The sequence below is a fragment of the Trachinotus anak genome, unplaced genomic scaffold (genome assembly GCF_046630095.1).
Source record: "Trachinotus anak isolate AG129_WGS33_773 ecotype Australia unplaced genomic scaffold, CSIRO_AGI_Tana_v1 ptg000018l, whole genome shotgun sequence".
NCBI classification, from domain to species: domain Eukaryota; kingdom Metazoa; phylum Chordata; class Actinopteri; order Carangiformes; family Carangidae; genus Trachinotus; species Trachinotus anak.
Window position 1 is genome coordinate 7,926,677 of NW_027273869.1, and position 23,324 is coordinate 7,950,000.

The 23,324-nt window shown below is 42.9% G+C and overlaps 1 protein-coding gene across 5 annotated transcripts in view; it reads left to right on the plus strand.

Moving 5' to 3' along the window:
• The window catches only part of tafa5a (TAFA chemokine like family member 5a), a 134,348-nt gene that overhangs the window by 29,880 nt on the left and 81,144 nt on the right, over positions 1–23,324 (plus strand). The window contains exon 1 of one of the 5 annotated variants that reach the window (XM_071502401.1): positions 15,249–16,302. The exons of 3 other annotated variants lie outside the window; for them this stretch is intronic. In XM_071502401.1, the coding sequence (XP_071358502.1) occupies positions 16,212–16,302 (91 nt within the window). In that variant the 5' untranslated portion in view covers positions 15,249–16,211. Of the gene's footprint in view, positions 1–15,248; positions 16,303–23,324 lie in introns of those variants that run through there. One more of the 5 variants, XR_011694147.1, reaches the window with a different exon arrangement.

Here is a 23,324-nt window from a genome sequence, read left to right on the forward strand (position 1 = left end):
GGCACTCGACAGCCTGCCTCTATTCTCTCTCTTCCCCCTTGCCTTGTCAGGTGATTGAGAAGCATGATGTGAAAGAGGAAACAGGGAGGGGGAGGGTGGGGATAATAAACCCAAAGATGAATCAGGGACCAGGCAGTGAAACCCACATCTCCTCTCCTCTCTCTCTCCCTCTTACTTCTGCTTCAGGCACCGAGGGGTGTGGTGACAGGGTTGGCAGGGTTGTAGCGAGAACTGCTGAGGACTCACAAATCCTTGCACTTTTTTCTCCCTCCCTCCTTTTTTTTAAAGCCCCTCCACCGTTAAACGCGTGTAAATAGTCGTGTCTTGTAAGCAGTCCAGATGACAGGCAGCAGATGTTTACCCCAGGGCTCAGTAAATCACAGGTTAGTTACTTTGATTATGAACCCTGGTCGGTCCCTGAGAGAAATAGCTTGACAGGCTTTAAGGCAGGCTTGTGGCATGAATTATAAATAACAGTCAGGCGGTTACTGCTCTTCAATGGCCGTCCAAGGGAACTCTGAAGGTGTTTGCTTCAAGAAATACAAGCACCACACTGATGTTGTAACAGATTTACATATATTTTTTTATTATTCATTTACTTTTCTGGGCCTCTGCTGCTGGGACTGATGGCTGGAGGTAAAAAGCAGGAGACTCTGACACTGGAGTCTCAAATTTATGCTAAAAATGACTTGTCTTTTTCAGTGTTATTTTAAATTGGCATTTTCCCCTTTATTTGACAGTCAACACAGTTGAGACAGACAGTAAACCTGAGGAAAGAGACGGAGGTCCATGCAGCGAAGGTTCAAGTTTTGTGGTATGCGTCCTTACTGTTTGGCCACCAGGAGGCTTTTTCAATATTTAATCAATACCACAATATTTCCCGTCCCTAACTCAGTGCTTGAAGTTGTCTAAATGTAATGCAATTTCATTACAGTGACTTGGTGTAAAAAAAGAGAAAGGAAACATAACTTGGACGACACCGTGTTTATTCAAAGTGGTTAGCTATGTGTACAAGTAAATAGATGAAAACACAACTGTGGCGATAGCTTGGTCCAAATTTAATTTTGCATATGTCACACAACAGATGATCCAATTTAAGATGAGCAAGTTTAGAGTTTCTGAGGCTGAACTTTTTTGCCTTTTTTAATCCTAAAAAGTAAGGAAGATTGGTTAGAGTTCATGGGTTAGGGGTTAGGGGTTAGGATTAGGTAATAGTATAAGAGTAAGTGAGCACAGAAACATGCTTATTAGTTTTCATATCACTGTTTAAGACACATAAGAATTAAAAACAATAAACCATACTGTGTGTTTACGCGCAGCAGAGACTGTTTCTGAATTGATCTTATATTTTTCGAACCGGTCTGTGTTTGACATGAGACCCTTAAAGCTGCCAGTGTTTTCCTCCTCACAAAAGAGCTTCCCGCTCAATAGGTGGTAGCACATGAAGCCAGTACAAGCTGCCCATGTGTGTGCATATGCATCACTGTGCATGTGTGTGTGTATGTGTGTGTTAGCCAAGCAGGCAGTCGGGCATCATGCGGCCACTGTATCAAACAACAGCAGTGGATGCCAGGCGCACTTCCGCTCCTCACATGAAAGGAAGGCAGAATGGATGGAAACGGTTGTGGTCTGGGGGGGGGGGGGGGGGGGGGGGGAGACGGGGGACACATTGGTCAGGTTGAAGCAGGGAGGGATGGGTGGGAGCGGATGGATGGCTGAGCGGCCCGAGGAGGCTGCCAGGAACCCAACTTCCCTGCACAGATGGAGCCTCCTCCTCCTCCTTTTCCACCTCCTTCTCCCAACACTGCCCAGAAATGTGTGAAAGATGTATGTGTTGGGAATTTTGAGGTGTGTGCGTGTTTAGAAGTGTTTAAGTGATATTGGATTTTTTGCTCTGAGCATCTCACAGTGTTTCTGTGTGTGTGTGTGTGTGTGTGTGCAGGATTTGCTGAGACATAGGGAGGGGTTATTTACATGGTATAGTGGGACGGAGAGTGTAGTTGGAATGCAAATGCACTTCCAAAAGAGAAAACTAAGGCCTCAGCTCATTTTTATGCTTTTTTTTTTTTAATGCTTACTGTGCTTGAATCAATCAATAAATAAAGCAAACGTGGTTGGGGGAAAAAAAAGAAAAGAGATACGTGCATTTGTGGGCAGAAAATTGTCGGTGGATAAATATGTAAATGCTCGGCGCTGCTGTGAAACATCGGCATTGCCCTCCAAGCATTTTGGGCCTACTTTAGATGCAAACACATGAGTGATCAGAGTCAGAGCTTTGCTTGATAGCGCTCCTCTCGAGGAAGCTTTTATGCCATGAACTCTCTTTCTTCTTCCCTCTCTCTCTCTCTCTTCTTAATCAGTTCGGCCCTCTCACTTTCAATTAATCAACCTCTCTCTCTCACTCTCTCTCACTCCTTCAATCTGTTTACCTCTTTCATACAATCAATTAACAAACCTATTTTTCTTTTTCGGCCTGCAGATTCCAGTCACACTAACAGTATGTTGCTGTCATCCTGCGGATCATGTAAAACCTGCGCTTTCCTGCACAGAGAGAGAAAGTGTGTGTGTGTGTGTGTGCCATTTCCAAGGAAACATTTGACTCCGTTTTGACTCCACCTTGACTGCTTCATGGATCAGCACCTGCAGTGAAAGCAAGAACAGACATTTGTGCCCTTGGCGGCTACAAAGGGAGATGATTATCGGGGATTGAGGTGATGTGTTTGTGTGTGTGTGTGTGTGTGTGTAGGAGAGATGTGATGATGAATATGTTAGAGGCTGCCTTTGACTCATGCAGGATGCAACCTTGTGTGCCGCTGTGCCTGTACATCTGGGCGGGAGCGTTGATCTATAAATTCTCACGTGTGATCACACACACACACATATAGAGAGAGACATACATGTTGCAGGGGAGGCAGGCCGGGGTGAGCAAACATGTGGCACTTGCCAACACCCTGCAAAACTAATCTCATATCTACTTTTGCTGCTGGGAGATTGTTTGTGTGACGGCCCTAAGGAGAGCCGAGAAGGCAGAGAGGGGATAAAATCAAATCTAGCTCTTGTCACCAACTCAATTCTCCAAGTGATACGTGTGTGCGTGTGTGTGTGTGTGCGTGCAACACAAAGTGCACGTGGGAATGAACATGCGTGTGTGTGATCCCATTCCAACAGTTGCACATTACTCCTGAGAAAATGGAGTTTAAGGTTTTCATTGGTATGCCAAAGTTGCAGAAGATTGTGGCTGCGGCTGCTGCTCCAAATGAATGACATCCATTCTGCGCTCTTGTTCTATTTGCCCTTCAAATAAAGAGCCTCTCGAGCCTATAAGAATGGGTGAGAGCATTTTTATTTTTTTTAAAGCTGCAATATACAGTGCAGGTGGTGCCATATCCCCATGTGCTGTGGCGTAAGAGATGAAGATGGAGCCCTCGCTTCTCTATAGGTGGCGATAATGGGATTCCAGGCCATATTTTCACGGTGTAAAGAGACAAAGCCCGGCTGGAATCAGGGTTGATCCCTTGTCTTTCTAGTGCTCTCAGACGGAGTTTGAGCCCTGCAGAGGCCAGAGGATGGTGCTCTATCTTTATTTTGTTTGTCCTCAAAGGCTCTCACTTTCTCCGTCACTGCTCTCTCTTTGTCCACTTCTTGTCTCTTACTTCCTCTCTGTCACTGCAAACATATTCTATTGGCATTTTAGGAATCGTCACAAAAAAGTATATATAGGGCCCCTTGCCCTCCCTCTACCTCGCACCCCCCATCCCAGCTTAACCTTTTGAGCTCCTTAACCAAGGTTGAAAAATTGTGCTGATAATAACATAACAACAAAATAACAATTGCTAACAATAAAGAGTGAGAGATATAAAAAAAAGATATAAGGTTAGTGAATATTCTACAAGAGGTTATTAGAGGTAAATCAGATTGTGTTTGCTTACTTTACTGAAATATGTTCAGCTACACTAAATATTGCAAACCATGGGGATGGTTTGATTACTAGTCTTACTGTTAATAATTCTGAACTAGTATTTACAGCATGCCTCCGGTCTCGGGCCATTGCTGTCTGTTTTGTTGTGTTTCTTCTCACCACATGCTGTCACAGTCTCCTTGTGAGACAACCTTTTAAAGCTGACTTGTCCCTGAATTATCCATAATATTACCATTACTATTTACAGTTATGGAATTTAACAGTAACTCTGGATCATGTGTAATTTACATTGTCTGTACGTGCAATTTATGATTTTTGGATGTTGAATTCACTGTGACACATCACAAGCTGCTGCTGCTGCAAAAATTGATGTTGCAGGGATAAATAATTGAACTGAACCGTATGGATATGAATGGAAATCATATAGTTATTTGTGATTGTTTGTATTAAATTGGCTTAAACACACACACACACACACACACACACACACACACAAACAAACAAACAATGTTCAATTACAATTAGGCTTCAAAATGAATGTGTTAGCTATTAAATGAAAATATGTACTCAAATTCCTGCACTGCAGAGGCACATTTTTAAGTTTCCTATTTCTGATAATAATGCATCAGGAAACTGTGTCCAACATGCACAAGAATGGGAATAAATGCACAACTCAAACACAAGGTTCTACTTGGTTTTCTTGTCTCCATTTAATATTGAGCTCACCCTGCCTCTCTCGCTGAACAATCCCTCTGACTGCTTAACTGAAGGCCATGTGTCTACAGTGAAGAGCTGCAACTGAGCAAAGAGGCGGTATATGGATCCAATAATGTGTGTCCATCAGCAGCCTGTGGTGACAGACAGACTGTGTTAGTGTCTGCCTCTCTGCTGAAGCGCTGCTGCAAAATTGTGAATCATTTCGCCCTCCATGTCACTCTGTGCGCTCTCCTCGCTGTCTTCCTTATGCCCCGAAAGACAAAAATTAGTTTTTCCATGTCAGACCCCCCCCCCCCATATGACTCTCATGCTCCATTCTGCCTCCTTTCCTTTTTTCCTCAATCTCTACATCCCCTCATCTAATAATCACATTTCTTTTCAATTGCCTTTCATTTTTTTTTCTCTCTCCCTGATGAATGCAGAAATGACAGGGTGAGTCAAGGTTACAGCAATCTAGAGAGGAGACTGCTCTTTTTTTTTTTTTTTTTTTTTTTTTTTTTTAAACCTCGTGCCAGACAATGCTGCTACCAAATATTATCATCATCTACTCGATTTTCACAATTGAATTTTGTTTTGGCCATGGAGACCACAGCCTCCACTGCCTTAATGCTATTGCTTCTTTTCAATTTCCGCTGTATTGCTTTTCATCCTGTAGCAGCTACACTGCAGGGAGTCCACTGTGCATCATTTATTCAGAATAGGCTTAAAGGCTACATTGAAATATACACAAAGTGTGCAGTAAGTGACCCACACAGCATCAAAAATACATGTAAAAACATGTTTGACGCATTTGCTTTAAAGTTATGGTTTCATCTGTCATAAAGCAAAATAAGTGGATTAATATGCTACAGCAGTTTTGGAGTTGTGACATATTACAGTTAACAACGTAACATTTTAATCAGTGCATCAGTATGCCAGAAAAATCAGGAGTGAGGCGCTAGAAGCGTCATCATGAATTTGCTTTTTAAGGAACAGTTGACATTTTGGAAATACTCTCATTAGCTGTCTGGCCGAGGGTTAGGCCGGGAACACGCTGGCTTCGTGGTGCCTGCGGAGCATCTTGGTTTTAATTTTGGCGCTTATATTATGATACAGTTGGAGCAGACACACTGCGTGACGCACCTCACAACTCGTGGCCGTGTCACGTGATCTAGAGATTTGGCATCTGACCGAAAGCAATGTGCGTGGCTCCCTGGAAAAATAGACAGAAAAAAGACCTGCTGATGTCATATTCACATCGTACCAGCAACATCACATAAAATGACCCTTCACTGTAGTTTCAATGTCAAAGCAGAATCTGATTATGTAACTGACATGAAAAATTTTAATAAAATGTGGAGACGGTGGAATTTTGGTGACATTTTTTGTCAAAAATAAATCCGAAATTGATTTATAATGAATAGAAAGCAGTTGACTGATGACTATTCTCTGAGGCAAACTATTGTATGTGGAAAGAGAGCCGGCAGCGATGCAGCGGACACGGTGAACACACATACATGCGAGCAGCAGTAGTTCAGCGACACAGCCGCCACGCACATGCAACGCAGACAGTGTGTTCCCAGCATTAGCCCGTATGCTGAATACGAAGCTACAGCCAGCCGCCAGCTAGCTTAGCTCAGCACAGAGACTGGAAACAGGAGGAAACGGCTAGCCTCGCTCTGTCCAAAGGTAACAAAAACCTGCCTGCTATCACCTCTAAAGATCATCAACAAATTAATCCAGCAAGGACGTTTTTGTAGGCAAGCGGCAGAGACTCCACAAAGTCACTGCACCTGCACATAAGGCTTCTTCCCAGCAGCAGACACAAGACTGTCGTGTGTGTTTGCACAGGGCGAGCACTGAGTTCAATGTTACATGACTGTGTTGTGTCCTGACCTATTTTCATTGCTTTAATCGGGGCAAACAGACATGTTATCGCCTGGATTGGTGTCTCGCTTGTTTTCCTCTTTTCTCTCTGGCTCCTTTCATTCCTCATTTCCATACGCACATATATTTTTCTGCCTGCATGGATGTATGCACAAACTCCTGTTATGTTCACCTGCTTGCTCTCTGATGAGCTGCTCTGCATGCTGAGAGCTCACACAGTACAGGAGGCCAAACATTCTTCTTCAAAGCTTTTTTTTAGCCAGCCAGAATTTTTTTTATTTTTTTTTATTTGTCTCTCTTCCTCCCACTTCTGTGTCAGGCTCAGTGATCTGTACCTAAATGTGCCAGTATGAGATTTCGACCACATTTAACAGCAGTCAGGATGTTCCATACACAGAAGATTGCGATGAAAATTAAAGCTGGAGTCAATTAACGCTCTCTCAGTCGATCCCGAATAAAATAGAAACGGTGGTTCATTTAATGTTGATAGGATATTGATTTTTTAATTACTTCTTAACAGATTGAATATGACATCCTCATTACAAAAGTTGATCAATATTTAAATGATGAAGTCAGCTGTCTTCCAGAATTGCTTGTATTGAAAGTGAACTGAAGTCAGCCCTAGAGAGACGTCTGTGTTGACACTGATGTGAGATGCTTCTTCTGGACTCTATAATCAAGGCGGTTTATCAGTGGTGACAGTTTTTTGGCAGTGAACTCGTCTTTAAAAGGAAAACAAGAGCAAAATAGTTAATAACAATGTTTGTGTTGCAATTTGATTTGACTCTAATTGGAAAAACACTATAATTTCATTGATATTTAAGGCCTCATTAATACAAGCTGCACCAGGGGTGGACTAAAACAATAATTCAGGCTGGGAATCCATCCCAGGCCACCCTGTTCATGCAAACCACCAGACTGTTAATATCGATGTAACATGAGTGCCAGACTTGTTATAACTTTGGCCACTATGTTCATCTGGGAGGAAAGTTGTCCATTATACAAAAATGAGTTTTCAAAGTATGCTATGGCTGTGGGTGAAGCTTCAAAACCCCACTGGAAATGCACCAATCACATCACAGAACATACAAATGTACACGACGAGGCACACAAAACAATTAGTGTACAATTTTTAAACAGAACACATGTTCAAGCTAGTTTAGCTAGTGTTTCTGACAGACCTGTTTTTGTCCGAAATCACTCACTACTCCCTATATAGACCCCTGTATAGTTCGCCAGTTTGTAGTGCTGTCTGAATGTATGGTGAGAATTATTGAACCCTATATAGTGGACTCATGTTATCCCACAGTGCATCATGAAAAGCAGTGTACAACCAAGGGTCACTAGGTCACCAAGCAATATATACTATGATGCATTGCGCTCGCTGTGAAAGATAGAGTGGAGAAAATTACCCAAGTAGTGTCAGAAAGTGTTCTCAGTTTTACTGATGAGCTCACTATAGAGTCCTCTATATAGAACCCACAGCATAGTGAGCAGGGAGGAGTGAATGAGTGAGTGACACAACCCTGGTCCAATAGCGGTGAACATGTCCGCTACTTTGCAACATTTAGCTCGTGTCTGTAATCCCCTTTTTATCCTGTCCTTCACTCCTCCACCTTTCCTTTTCTTCTGGCCATGACGACCATTCCATTTGAACATCTAAAACATTATTGGTGGAGAAGAAAGTGGACTGTTGCTATGTGCATCGCAGAGTGATGATGTCATTTTGAGTGACAGTGAGAGTGACAGTCGCTTCCTGCTTGTTACATTGTGGCTGCTCGAGTTGACCACTATTTCAATATAGTTGATTTTTATATGTGTATTTATGCCACATTGTCAGAAGGGACAGTGGCATTCCAGACTCTGGTTAGAAAGTAAAATGATTTAAGGCCTGTAATAATCCATTTCAGATATCTGAGGCTTACACACTTAACATCTGATTTACCATCCAGTTACGACTGTAATATATGAAATGGATTCATGGGAAGGAGCACAAGCAACTTTTTGTACTACCTCCAATTTTACAAACTTGAATTTGCAGTGATTACAATTTTGAAGGTTTGTTTATTATCTTTGTTTCCCATGTTAAAAAAAAAATCTCCTGAAAAACTCCTGACAAGGGCACGGATCAGAGGCAAGAGCTAAAAGGCTTAATACTTGACTTTCTGTCTGCCTGTCACATGTTCTATGACAGATTTAAGTTGTTTTGTTTTTTCATTTTTCTTGTCGTCTATTTCTTGTCATTTTAACACATTTGTCCTCTGGGTATCATTTCCAACAACTCTCCCAGGAGGCGAAGGAAACGCTTGGTGGATAAACTTGAGTTTTCTGTCATTGAGACTTTCTTGTTAAATATTTAATTGTCAGCGCTGTTGCTTTTGTTTGTCTTTCGTCCATTGAGATTGAAGATAAACATCCAGTAAAAGGACGCTGCACAGCAAGAGATGATCTCTTTATTAGTTATTCATTTGTGTCCTGGTTTTCTATGTTTAAGTGCTTTATTGTCTTCTATATGAAGTTTCATATTTGTGAAACAGAGTGGTGCAAAGTGTCAGACCCCTGCTTTAATTGCTGCTCGTAATTCATAATTCTGTGCTTGTAACGCTCATCTTTGCCTCAGAATATAGGCTGACATTTTTACAGTGCATGTCAGTCATTTTAGTTTATTAGCTTTGTTGTTTGCAACATCAGGAAATCACATCTTCAATAAAGCAGTTGTTTCCATACTTTATGTGACACTTGCCTGGTGAAAGCTGATGAAAAGGAAATTAATAATTAATCAAGTAAACTCAATAAAGCGCCTGACACCAGTCACTTTCCCTGGTAATGCAGCACTTAGTTGGTAACTTATGGAATCAGGAAGGTGAGGCCTCAGTGCTGAGAGATGGATGAATGAAGGTCGGCAACGTGGAGACTGAGTGGAGAGGAAGGTCCTGCGTGTGTGCCGGTTGGTGCTTATTTGCTTTGCTCCGACTACAGGAAATGTAAGAAGCTTAGTGGAAGCCTCAAGAGGATGAGTCTATCAGTGGTGTTTGTCAGCTCAGTATATTGCATTTCCTATAATAAGACTTGATTAAATGTGCATACAGTTCATAATGAGTGACACAATAACTTTGTGGCTTAAGTCAGTGTGAGTGACACTGCTTCTAATTAAAAAGAGCAGGATGTATCAACATTTGTTGAGGTTAAAAATAACTGTTTCTTTGTGGTCCATACATCCAATCACAGAAAAAAAAACTCCTTTATGTTCTGTTCAACAAAGAAATCACATCAAACTATTGTGTAACATTTCCTGCCAAATTTTTCACATAGAAACTGGACATAGTGTCTTTGTAAAAGCTGCCACTGAGACAAAATTCTTGTAAGGACCAAAAATATGCAGCTGAATACCGTGCGTCTCTGACCCGTCACTCATTTGCAGACAGGAATGGAAACTGGGCTGAAAACCTTGACAGAAACCTCCAAAAATGTTCATGCTCGATGAACTTTTGACACATTTTTAGATTAGGAACAGTAGGGCCTCATGTTCCCCCAAAATAGAACAGAACAGAATTAAAAGTAATAAAAGTAATCTGTCTTTTCTTTTAGGCTAATAATAAGACCTTCATAGAAATAAATGGGACATAAATGACACTGGTATGTTCTTTATAGCTCATATTTTTCTATCTTTAGATTCCCTCCGGTTGCTTTGTGTTGCATAATGTGTAAAATCAGATACAGTCACTAAAAACACACAAAACTTTATGGTGTGGAAAAGGCACTGATGTCCCGACTAACAACTGTTTCCTAAATACAAAGACGTGAATATGACAGACGTCTAATGTGATGTGTTTTTGATGGATTATTTGCTGGCAGATACTTTGTTTCTTTCCTGTGGGCGTCAGGTGATTGACAGGAAGCAAAGAGGAAAACAATGCCTGCACTGATATGAAAACACTCAACTTGAGCACAGGGAAGTTATGATTAAACAGAAAGTTTTCCGAAGCCAAATTGGTGCCTTGTGTTTACTGTGATGGATCATTTCTCTCAGGTGATCTTCACGTCTGTGGTGAAGTTTGATGCAGCAGCTACACTTGCAGCAAAAGGCCCCTCCTGACTAAGATTGATCCCTCATGTCTTCAAGTATGCTGGCTTTGTGCAGATAGTGTTGATAGGGATGATGTAAAGGAGAACGGAAATGTTGATATCTGTCAGAACAGTCCATCTTACCTACAGGGATGAACCATCCTGTAGCAGTTTTGTTGGACAGATATATTAAACTTATGCAATTTGCCCTTCTTTTGTTTGATTTTTCCATTTCTGCTTTTGTCTCTTAACTTCTGGTCGCTATGGCCAACATGTAACATAAGCCAAAGGTCTCAGTCCTGATTGGTTCACATAGTCTTTTTAAGTCTTTAAATTACTTAAAGCCGGGAACACATGTCCACATGAGGAGGCCATATACCATTTAGCATGACACCAATCCCTCCACCGCGGATGTCAGATTAAAAAGACCATTTTTGAAACAGTTACCGTGGTGGTACCTTCAGCTATCTTACTTTGTGGTGCAGCAATAGTGTCATGTTTCTATTATGAAAAACTTAAAGAGCACTACAAGCTGCTACTACGCATATTTTATATAGTAAGAATAGAACAAATCACATGAGTGTTACATCCATGGGATTGCTCCTAGTGATGAACCTGCAGAGATTCATCACTAACTCCCCAGCATCAAGCTAGCTAGTGAACATAGCTTTTAGTATCCAAAGATCCAGATACTGTGTTTCCTTCAGGAGTTGGTGGATACCAAAACTAGAGCTAAAAGAGAGTAAATGTTACATAGAGTAAATATTTCCCAAGTGGCCAGACACACAACACCAAATGAAGGCTCATATTGCTTTGTATCTGCTGGATAGGCAACTGTATGCTAGCAAGTTTTGCTATATCAACTTAAAAGATGATACATCTTCAAAGAAATATTAAATATTTAAATATTAAATATTAAATATTCAAGTACATCCTCAAAGAAATATTTTAGATTGTAAAACTGATCAAACATCCAGTGTCAAGCAGCAGAACCGAACGACACAATTCCCTTACGGGATAAAGAGGTGGATAACAATCTGGTTATTCTTCCAGATTTGGTTGCATTGTTGTATAAACCTCAGACAGACATATTGAACTATCCTATCGTGCTGTGAAACTTGGGTTCTTTACTGGGTATTTCATGGAATTTGAACAATTTGTTCAATTATCTGTCTATTAGGCTCTTAAAGGACTTTATTCAGAGTCAACCTTGTCTCAGAGGCCCAGAAGAAGCCATTGTTTTGACAGTAGCACAGCGTTCATCTGTCTCAACAATAATGGCTCCACCTGTCAGAAGACAAAGTGGGTCACAAGGAAAGCCATAGTGGTGGCTGCCACCTCAACTTTTATCTCTGGTTTAACTGTCAGAGTCTTTGTTTTGGACACCCTGCTGGACATGGGCCGTATGTTCCAGCTTTTCCCTCTGATTAAGCCCTCCTTCAGATTTATTGACCATGGGAAATAATGGGAAACACAGCGAATGTAGAAGTTTTAGCCCATTACTCATGGCTTTTATTGGCATGGGTTCTGTCTGGCACACAGCCAGTGACCTGCACAGAGGACAAAGCAAGTAACGCCTCTCCTGGCTCCTGGCAAGAAAAAGCATAGCGGTGAGTGGGTGGCAGTATAGAGGAGGAGAAAGTGAGAGAGGAGACGTGGCAGCAGTGTAGGTGGGTGGTGTGAGGATAGAGGGGAAGGAAATGGTTTAATAATTTACAAAAAATAGAAAAAGAAAAGAATTCCACAGTGCTCCAGAACTAAACTCAAAATATTTTTGCTATCCCCGTGTAATAGTAAAAGAGGGGTTAGGAAAAATGCAAGCAGACATCTAACAGGGATTTATAATGATGTCTAGACAGAATTGTTGGTCCCCAAGGCAACGAAAATGAGCCCCTGTGTACTCTGTGATAAAAACTGTTCAGACATGAAGATGGAATATGAAACACTAAGACACAGATATTTATATTTCAGCATGTCAGATAAGTATACTGTTAGCCCAAAATTAAACTGTTGAAAGCAAAGAGTAACATTGTTTTAGTATCTTAATACTTCATGACTTTTTCCTAATGTTATGAAAATGAACTAATGATGTTTCACAAAGATGCTACAGGAAGCAAAGCATTGTATCTGTGTGTATATATATATATATATATATATATATATATATATACATAACAAAGCACAAGGATGAGACATGTAATCACAGATTTTTCTCGGCCACTTGACAGCAGCAGGAACAAGCTGTGAGCACAGCACTGTGTCCACCCATTGAATGTATTCACTTTATCTGTCTGTAGTTTGGTGCTGGTCGGTTAGTATACAGTGTTTTTTTTTTTTGTTTTTCTTTTTTTTTTTTCTTTTATTAGAGCTTAACATCTGAAAACATCTGCCAGATGTTAAACCTAAACAGTAAAGATGTGGTCAGTAAAACCAAATCACTGAAATACTCCACAAAGCTGAGGAGAACCCGTGATGATTGTCTGAGGATTCATAAACAACCTCTTTCACACTTCACAAGAATATTATAAAAATATTGATTATAGCCATTTTAAATAGCCTAATTAAATTGAATAATGGGACAGTTTATAATTTCCTTCATGCTGCTTTACGCCCTGCTATAAAAATCCATGCCTGCTTGTTTTGTGGCTTTATTTTTGCTTGTGGTGACACTTGACCTGAAAAAGCATAGATATCATAGATATGTGTAAAGGGGCAGAATTACAGCAACATTCAGCCTGTTTTCTGCCCACAGTGGAGTTCATATCAGCGCACTAGCAGGTTGGTCCTACAGAGTGAAGCTCCAGGCTCGGCTAGTTGCTACAGCCGGCTTAAGAGTGGAGCCAATTCTGATCCACACCTTCCTTCTTTATAAATAACTAAACAGAAAGGCCTAATTACTGGTAGGTGTAGAAGCAACAAAGCTGAATTCTTTTTCATGTTCCAAATATTTCCTCACAGTCACACAAATTCCTATTGCCACCTTAAATTGGTATCAAAATAAATTGCTCCAATCTCTGCACATACAGTTTGGGTGCTGTGGGACTATTTTACAGGTTGAAGTGTGTCAGGTCAGATGTCAGGACCAGGCTGTAACTGGCTCCTCCAGCAAATCAAACTGTATCAACATGTCTCAGTGTTTCCAACTGTTTCCTAATTATGCTGTATGCACATTGCACATAGTCATATTTAGTTTGCCGCTCTTCCGGAGAATATAGAGTGGTATGGGCACAGCAGATGATAATATTAGACAAGCACACATACCCACACAGTCACAAGCACACATACAGTCATCCCACCTCAAATCCTTGTAGAGGTCAAGTCACTGTTAATTGCTTTCCGTGCAGTAGATGGATGGATCACAGCGTTAGAGAGGAGGCAGGGAGGTGTCAGGACAGAAAAAAAGGGGCCTGTCTAACACACACACACACGCATGCACACACACAGAGACAGTCATGCAAACTTGATATAAACACACACACACACACACACACAAAACAGAGGCATACACATTCAAAGCATGCGCACAAGCACACGCACAGTCTGGCATGCATGCCAGCCAGCAGAGACTGTTATCAGCTAATTAGTGCTCGTAGCTGCAGGGGCCAACCTTATTGACACTGCAATGACAGTTTTCTGGTTTGAGTGGCACCGTCACTCGTCCAACCATGTCATTCTGATTCAATTATAAATACATAGACGCTGGGATAAAACTCACAAGCACCCCAAGGAGGAAATGCTGTGCTCTCGGATGCTGTGATCGCTCCAGCGGCCTTATGGGTTATTGTGTGCAAACTGACCAGTCGCTGCCAAATGACTGATGGACGCACTGAGCGAGTAATCCCACGTCATGCATCCCAAGTCGTGTGAGAGCTAAACACCACGCAAATATACATGAAACAGGAACAATGGCTGTGTTGGCACTCAGAAAGCAGGAGTGGGGGGGGGGGGGGATTACACAAGCTATTGTTTTGCTATTGAGTATTGGTCCTCCTCCAGCCAGATTGCTTTCATTCACAGGATCGTGACATCCTTTTTTTACACATCACATTGAGCACAGAGCAGAGGAGGCTGTTTAAGAATTTGCAACGGCATCAGTTCTTTATGTTTGTAATATGATGAAATTTTGGGCTACATGAGTAATAGGTTTCAGAGGGTGTTGATAGTCTTGGAAAATGAGCCTCAGGCTAGGCTATCTAAAGCCCATTGCTTGTCTCAATAACTGGGAGGCTTGGCTAGGGTGCAGAATTTTCTCATTACACGAACTACACCAAAAAAACAGCAATTTTTAAAATATTTTCTTAAGCCAGGAAAAGTCAGTATAACATCATCTTAATGTTACAATGGAAGATCAAATTTGGCTTAATTTGGTGTGCCACATGATGATCACATGCAGGCCACGGTTTGCCCACTTTTATTTATCAGTGGAAACATCCTGTTATAGCTGCACTATCTCACGCTTTGTAGCTGGAGGAGATTATTTGGGGGAGTTGTGACGTAACCTGGAGCTGGGGGGGGGGGGGGGGGGGGGGGGGTGAAGTCGATTTCGTATGAGGAACCCACACACACACACACATACACACACACATACAGGGATAGAGAGACAGAGATGTGCAGACATTCGTGCCTGCACCTGTTTTGATCTTTATAGATTATCTGATGGGAGGACAAAGTAGATAGAAAGAACCTGCGCAGCCACGTCTTTGCTCAGTATGACGTTTTATTTGCCTTCAAAGAAAAGTCAGGGGAATTTGTCATCCACAGAGCCTCTGATTTGGGGGGGAAAAAATGATTCCAAGTGGTGCGACGCGCAGATGAAGAAGAACGGGGATCATCCAGGAGATGCATAGTTTATGAAGCTGGCTGTGCTTGTGCGTAAATGGCAAGAGTTGCACTGGAGTGAATCAGAGGGGAAGGAGAGAGAGAGAGAGGAGGGAGAAGTGGAGAGAGAGGGAAAACGGCGACAGAGAGAGAGGGAAAGTGACGGAACGACGGAGCAATATTGTGAAGTAAAGAGAGAGAGAGAGAGAGAGAGAGAGGGAGAGAGAGAGCGCGACAGGGAGAGGGAGGGAAAACGAGGTCTGCAAGGCGACTTGGCTGGCAGTGTTTGCCTCTGCCTCTCCAGCAATGGGAGAGATGTGCGTAACATGCAGCGGGGAGCGGTGATCATCATCTGCGCGCCGCATCGCCGTGGACCGCCGTGCGCACTCGAAGACGGAGCCGCACCGAGGGGCGCAGCCCGCTCTGCCCACCCAGTCGTGAGCGGCACTCTGGTGAAGCCGACGAGAGACCCTTGAAGAACACAAAAAATAAATAAATAAATAAAAACGGGAAAAGAGGGAGAAGTGGTGCGTGGAAAGATGTCAGCCCTTCAGTCGGTGACTGGGGGTTAATCGCCCCTCCGTTTGGAGCCACTCTGACGCACCGGCGGCGAGGCAAGCGCGCGTATTTCTGTTGTTTTCACGGATCCCAGCCCTCTTTATCACACCCACACCGGACTATCAAGTGAGGATTTTGCATGAAGGGGATGAATGCTGAATTCCATGGCCAACAGAATATGAGCCAGTGCGTGTCTATGAGCTGAGGTGGAGTGTCTCTCTCCCGCTGCACGGCTGTCTCGGTCCGCCACGAACCCTCCTACGCCAGGATGCAGCTGCTCAGAGTTGCGTGGGCACTGACCGGAGCGGCGATCTGCTGCTTTCTCATTCTCCTCATTCACTCCCGCCTGCTCAAAGAAGGTAATCACTCAGAGCTCCGCCGATTTACCTCTCACTTTCATGTAGTTTTAATGCGCCACCACGTTTTCCTGTAGTTCAATGAAGTTTTCCGCTACAATAATCCCAATGCGGAGTGTGTCCGTGGTTTCGGCGCAATCGCAGTCAATCAAATGTGGACTTTTTCTTTTGGTGGCACTTGAATAAAAATTCACTTTAAACCTCGGCAAAAAAAAAGGAAAAAAAAAGAAAAAGAAAAAGAAAAAAACAGATTCATTTGCATGAAGCACAGATTGTCTTGCTCTGCTTTGTTTTTCCCTCAACCTGCGTTTTTCCTCTCCAACAAGTCATCCAGCCGAGGATAATCGATTGATCATGATCAATTTTGTATCATCGAAGATATAAGTTCAAGCTGTTCACGGAAAGCAGCAGCATTGAAATAATCAGTTCACTGTTTGTATGGAATACTGATTTGTTGTAAACGTTTTCAATAGATGGCACTAGAGTCTAGCTTTAGGGTAACATTGAGGTCAAGCGGTTCTAATGTCGTTCCATTTACCTTCTGTTGCGTTTTCTGCCCCTTTCATGGATACATTTCAATCCCGATCATCATTCACACACTTCCCAGCGAGGCTCACTGCTTTAATACACTGTCCACAAAGTGTCTGTCATCACTGTCATGCTGAATGGAGGACCACAGCCTGTGGACGTGGCTGCACTGTGGCAAGTGGTCCAGATTTTGGGCGGGTAATTAATTGAGTTTCATTTGCTGACATTAGGCTGAATGAATGACATGTGGTTTAATGAGTGTGGCAATCATCAGAAACCAGATCCCTCAGAACTGAGCTGATGTGTCAGCCAGGCAGATTATTCCTTGTCATTAATTCCACCTACAGTGGAACATAATAAATACAAATCATACCTGTCTGCGGGGAGATCTTCGCGCAGAGGTTGAGTACACTTACTGCTCAAACTCCTTATGAAAGTCAAATGGTGCAACCCGGGGAATTACTGTTCTGTATGAACCTTGCACAAAAAACACCACTTAATATTCCCTTTATGCGTGTATGCCCCGGGGCGAGCAGAGTCTGTTTGGCACCCAGGAATAGTCATGGGTTTCCTTTGTGCCGGTTTTTTCGGAAGCGTGGCTTGGAATGGCCTGCCATCCCCTCCCTGCCTCCGGCCCTGGGCAAATATTCAGGTCAAGCAGTGGCAAACACTCTCTCCTCACCCTGGTGAGTCCATGACTACTGTGGGGTAGAAGAATGTCCAGCCATACTGAAAGGAGAGTGGGGGTGGAGGGGGTCGAGAGAAAGAAACTTGTCTATCAGCCAAAATGGGAGACAAAGGGGAGTTCAGGATTTTGTACTGGCACATGTCCTGAAGCCTTCCTTTGGATTTTTAATTTACTGTGGCATGCTAGCCTTTTTTTCCCCACAGAGGTCAAAAAGAGGATTGTGTGGCCAACTAACAGTACGCAAAAAAGTGCTGCTCATGGCTGTGTTAATGGGAGGGACTCTCATTAGATTCAGGCCGTCAGCACTGTTGAGCTTGTTGACTGGCAAGGCAATATTTTTGACCTTCCCCGCAGCGCTGTTTGTCTGTATCATGTTGTGCTTTTACACCGAGGTCCTGTATTTTCCCCCTAAGCCTGCATTTTCTTTGCTTTCAAAACTTGACACCAAATAGCTTTTAACTTTCGGGGGAAGCCTGCTGGACGCTCAGTGGCAAGAAGATGCCGTTACAGTTTGTAAGGTCCCTTTTGTAATCTACTAGAGAGAGCTGGAGGGAGGGAGGTGCACAAAGGAGGGCTGAGAATATGCTCACGTTAGGCTACGAGAATGGCCAAGGTCAAAGCCAGCTGTAGGGGCTAATAACACGAACTGATAAAGTGAATTCAAAGGAGTGCATTAGTGACAGTCTTTTGGGGGCCAGGATAATGAAAGGCATGCATGAGGGGCCTCAAGAAGAAAAAAAAAAGAATCCCCCCCTCCTCCTTTAATGTTTTTCACATATTCCTTCATGGGAACATCAGGCTTGTGCAACACAACCCACTTCAGTGTGAATCACAGCAAAAAGAAAGAAAGACTCGTCACCTTTTCTCTCTTTACATTCATGTGGGTGTGTGTTGTTCCTGTTGGTGCAGATGTACACGCAGCTGGCATCATACCCCGACTTATTATCATCCCAGTGAAGGTGGGAATGCTAGTAGCTAGCCAGAGATCCAGGACTGGGATTTCTCTCAGTGCTCGCAAAGAAACAAAATGTCATCCCTCTGCCAGCCTGTTAGATAGCCCAACATGCCAGCGAGTGTATTTTTGGGAGTTGTACACCTCATTGCGTCAGCTCTCTTGCATAATGTGACACGGGATCTTGTGCATTGAGAAATGAGGATGCGGAGAGAGGGTGTGTATATGTGTGTGTGTGTGTGTGTGTGTGTGTGTGTGTTGGGGGGGGGGGGGGGGGGGGGGGGGGGGGCACTGGGAATGGAAACATATTAAAACATTATGCATAGGGAATGTGGACGAATTTTGCACCATAAATTTCTCACACTGTCCACTTCAATAATTCAGGCAATGGAGCAAATCCCATTTTGCTCTTCATTGGCCGAGATATTTGTTACATGGCAATAGAGAGTCTGACAGGTTCATGGAGTATTTGGAAATGGGAATCCACTGGTGAACCCGGGGCAATGTAGGTTAAAATAATGAAGAGATAACCACGTTACTCACTGTTATAAAATCATTTGTAGCATGAAATTGAGGCACCCTGTGGGTTACAATTAAAGCTATGAAGAGCAGCTTCCTTAAAATCTCAATAGCCTATAGTTCTTTCTTAATACAGTGATAAAGACTTGGAGTTACATGAAAATTAGCATCAGGGTAGATACTAGAGAGTTATTGCTAAAATGTTGAACGTTATTTGTGAGGAGATGAAAAAATCATGAGGAAATGTTAAGGCCCACAGCTACAGAAGAGATAAATTGAATAATCTTGAATGAATGGCTGTAGTGCTGTGGCGAAAGTAGTAATCTTTATCTAAAATCAAATGATCTGGGCTATCACCAGCAAAATTCTAAATCAATTTTAGTGCCTTGGCATCTGTGTTTTCACAATTGTAGGGTTAGGGTTAGGGTTAGGGAGAAAACAGGCCTGAAAAGACACAAGATACAATTTGATCCGACGTAGATTTCTAGAAAACTCTTAGACATGTGGTGTTTCAAAGAGAATCCCCCTCACTGAACTCAATTTTACCTCTACATGTTTTGCTAATAGACACCATTCCTATTTCATACTTCAAAAAAAAAAAAAGAAAAAAAAATGTGTCCGTGAGAATGAGAAGCTAAATTGGCTAAATTTTCTGTCTATTCATTCATAAAACTGAGAGTCTGCAGACCCCAGTGGCCTCTCGACGTCCTCTACCACCAGTCTGCCTGACGACTGCAGTTATTGATCCTCAGGTGAAACCACAGGCTGAGCCATAATGGGCCAAAGTGACAGAGATGTGTGTATTCATACACTGCACCTGACATCGGGCGACCAAGATCAGTTCTCATTTACCACAGACAGACCAGACATGCGGTCCCATGGATCCTCTTTAAAACAAAAAGGGATATGGATTAGAATGGCCGTTTGTGGCGTGGCAGCCCTGCTCGGAGCAGCCTCGGGCAGATTTGGGTCAGGCAGTGGCAAACGCTCGGTGTCATGCGCCTACGTTGTCCGTGGAGAAGGGGAAGCCCCGTCAACGTCTTAAGACACAAGTTTGGAAAGAGAGGCATCTGCTTCTGTTTCTTACTGTTGCATGATTTCCTAGAGAAAGACAGATGGAAAAAAGATAACAAATCACCACTTTAATAGTCATGGGTTGTCCACTTTGACAGAACAGCTTGTGTTTGATCAGCAGTGCGGTTTTGTATATGGGCACATTGCTACTTGCCGTTCACAGGAGAGGTCATCAGGTGCACTTTTCCTTTAAGAGGTCCTTGTGGAACTGTGCCTAATCAGGTCACCTTTACAAAGCCCTCAACTCTCCGCTTGGGCCACTGCGAGAAAAAGGCCACTGCACTCTGCAATGTCTCGAAAGCGACATGCCCACGGTCGCAGCCTTCAAAATGTGAACCCATTGCTTGCCAGTCACCAGTAGATGCATCACCCCCTAATGCAGGAATGGTACCATCTCTCCAACTGCAGATTTGTAGGATGGTTGTTGGCTTTGTGCACCAGAGATGCTAAACAGTGGATGGTTATGTAAGCTATTGAAGGACTGCTACAATATGTCAGTTCTAAGTGTTTTCCTCTTAATGCTATCCTCTTTTGTTTTCTTCTTTCTTATTGCAGAAATTTCTGTCCTGCTGTTTTATGTCATTGAAAGCTGTGGTGAATTCAGTTTGTGCTAAAGAAGCAAGATACTGAATGTACTTCAGTCATTAAAGGGCGCAGTTGTTTGTCACCTCCACCTCAAAGATGTAGACTGTTTAATTACAACTATGGGCAGAGTGAACTGCAGTATGAGCTCTGACTTAGAGGAACAGCAGCAGAGGTGTAGTCATTAAGTATTTCTTCCTTCTTTAAGCATCTATTATTAATCTGCAGAAAGGAGGGATTTTAGGGAACTCAGCCCTGAGGCACAGCTTTAGGCTCAAGTGACATAAAGATAATATGCGTGTATTTAATGCCGCAGTAATACTCCTTTAGCGTACAGAAGCAATGTCACCATCACCGTGTTTTACTCAGCAAATCCTCGCTGATGTCAAATCCCTCACAGCCATGATGCACGTAGGTAAGCCGCGCATTCCTCTGCATGTAATCTGCTGTTAACCGATTCAAATTGAGCACAGTTTATCTTTAATGGTCAGTATCAGCTATAACCCGCCGGGGTAATGCACATTAATCAATGGCTTAATTGATTCATTAGTTAAAGGGTTTGTTAATTAATTCACTCCGATGAATCAATCACAGTTGTAGCTGGAACCTGTGGCAGTTCTTCGAGGTAATCTAAGCCAGCTCCAAACGACCCCCTTGTGTCCTGTGTCCTGGGGCACTTTTAATCTGTGTGTGTGTGTGTGTGTGTGTGTGTGTGAAATGTTCAATATTTACTCATGGCACTGTTTTTCACAGTTCCTATTGATTGTGGGACAGTAAAAAGTGTGCACTATTGCACCCAGTTTTCCTAAAGTCCTATTGATTGCGTTTTGGCAGTATGGTGGGACAATAAAAAAAGGCAGTGGTTGGAGTTAGTCTCTAATGAAAAGCTGGCCGTGAGGCTCCTCTGTAGGTTGCAGTTTTCACTGGAGAGACTCAATGGCCTTTGAAAATAGTGATGTCAGAGAGACATCGACCTAACACACTTCATTCCCGCCCCTTGCACCCATGAAGTGCCGTCTAAAACTCCCCGAGGCCCTACCAATCCAAGCTTGAGGACACGGAATTGAGCTACTCTGTAAAACCTTGAATGAGCAAGGACATGCAGTGCTACGTCTTAGATCCTCGGGCGCATTAACGTAACACAGATGCTGGTGATAAAATGTGTACCACATGCAGTAAACTGTGGCACGGATCAGCAAAGCTAGTACAGATTTCTAGATTGTGCTCCTCCTGGGCGGAAGATGTGGGAAACCTGCATAAAGGATTGAGTGATTTTAATAACCACAGCTGTATCTTTAATTAAAAGCTCATGCTGTAGCCAGGGAAAGTGTTCTGGTCACTGCGATGTGCTGTATGAATTAGTCATGCGAGTGTGTGTACACACATATATACCAGATTGAATGGAGGGGGAGGAGTGTTTGGCTGAAGACACACACATACACACACACACACGCACGCACACACACACACACACACACACACACACACACACTGAGGAGTAGGACAATAAGAAGGAGGGCCAGTAGTCTGAGAGGTTAGAGAAGTAGCAGGGCCATTTGTCTATCGGCTTGTCAGCTGGTGGGAGAAAGATCCTCTCAGATCAGCATTTTCCTCCAAGGAAGGGCGGATTCGTCTGGGCCCATTCTTGCAACACTGGCAACATGTCCATCACGACCATCTCTCAAAGAGAAGACAGTCCCTCCCCACACATGATACAACCCCAGCTTATAGCATATTCATCTGGATATACAAGCTCAAAGAGTGCTGATTTAAGGGAACTGAGCTGGACCCCTCTGTCCATCTTATTCATAAGCCCACCCTCCAGACTATTGATTCCGTGACCACCAGCCTGCTCGAGTGTGATACATCGGCGCGTTCTTGAGGAAATGATGGGTGAGAAGTGTGCTTACCCTTCTGCGGTTTCAATTTGTGCTTTCCTGCCGTGTCAAAGGTAGAGATGAGGTCATTCCCCCCGTTCGATCAATCACCGTGTCTCTGTTCATCTAGCTGATCAATAGCTACTTAAGAAGTTTGATCTTCTTCGTGCATGAGATCACAGTCATTTGAATGGATTTAAAAAAGAGGTTTTCTTTTTTTTCCTTCACAAAAGCTTGGCCCTGGAGGCCATTGTGACACAAATGTGGTGTCTGCGATAACAGGCTTGGTCATGCTTTATGGATCCGGTGCGTTTGTAGCGTTTCTCCATTTCCATCTGACAGAAATGTAGGTTTAATCTGACATTAGGTTGGCTATAGTGCATTAGCTTTTTGTGTCAAAGGGGCAGAATATTACCGATGCTATGCTGCTCCACCGAAACAAATTGCATGTTACTCTTTAGAAAACTAATGGAGGCTTTATCGATTCGAACAAGCCCAGCCACTTGCTTGGTCCCGGCTGTCAGATTGTGTCTAAAGCAATTTCATAAAGATCATTATTTTCTTTCTCGGGATATCTTGCAGCCAAACAAGATCCTCCTTCATTCGTTCCTGCCTTTTGTACTGCTTACGGCGGCAGCTCTTATGGTCCAATTGAAAATGAATTAGAATAGAATGACACATAATGAAAATCACTAAAAAACATTGGCACGTCACATCCCCTTAGCTTGTTGCACCCTTGAATAGATTGCTTGTGGGGTTCCAATTCCGATTCTTGATCCAGCGCAGTAAGAGAAAATGGGTTTAG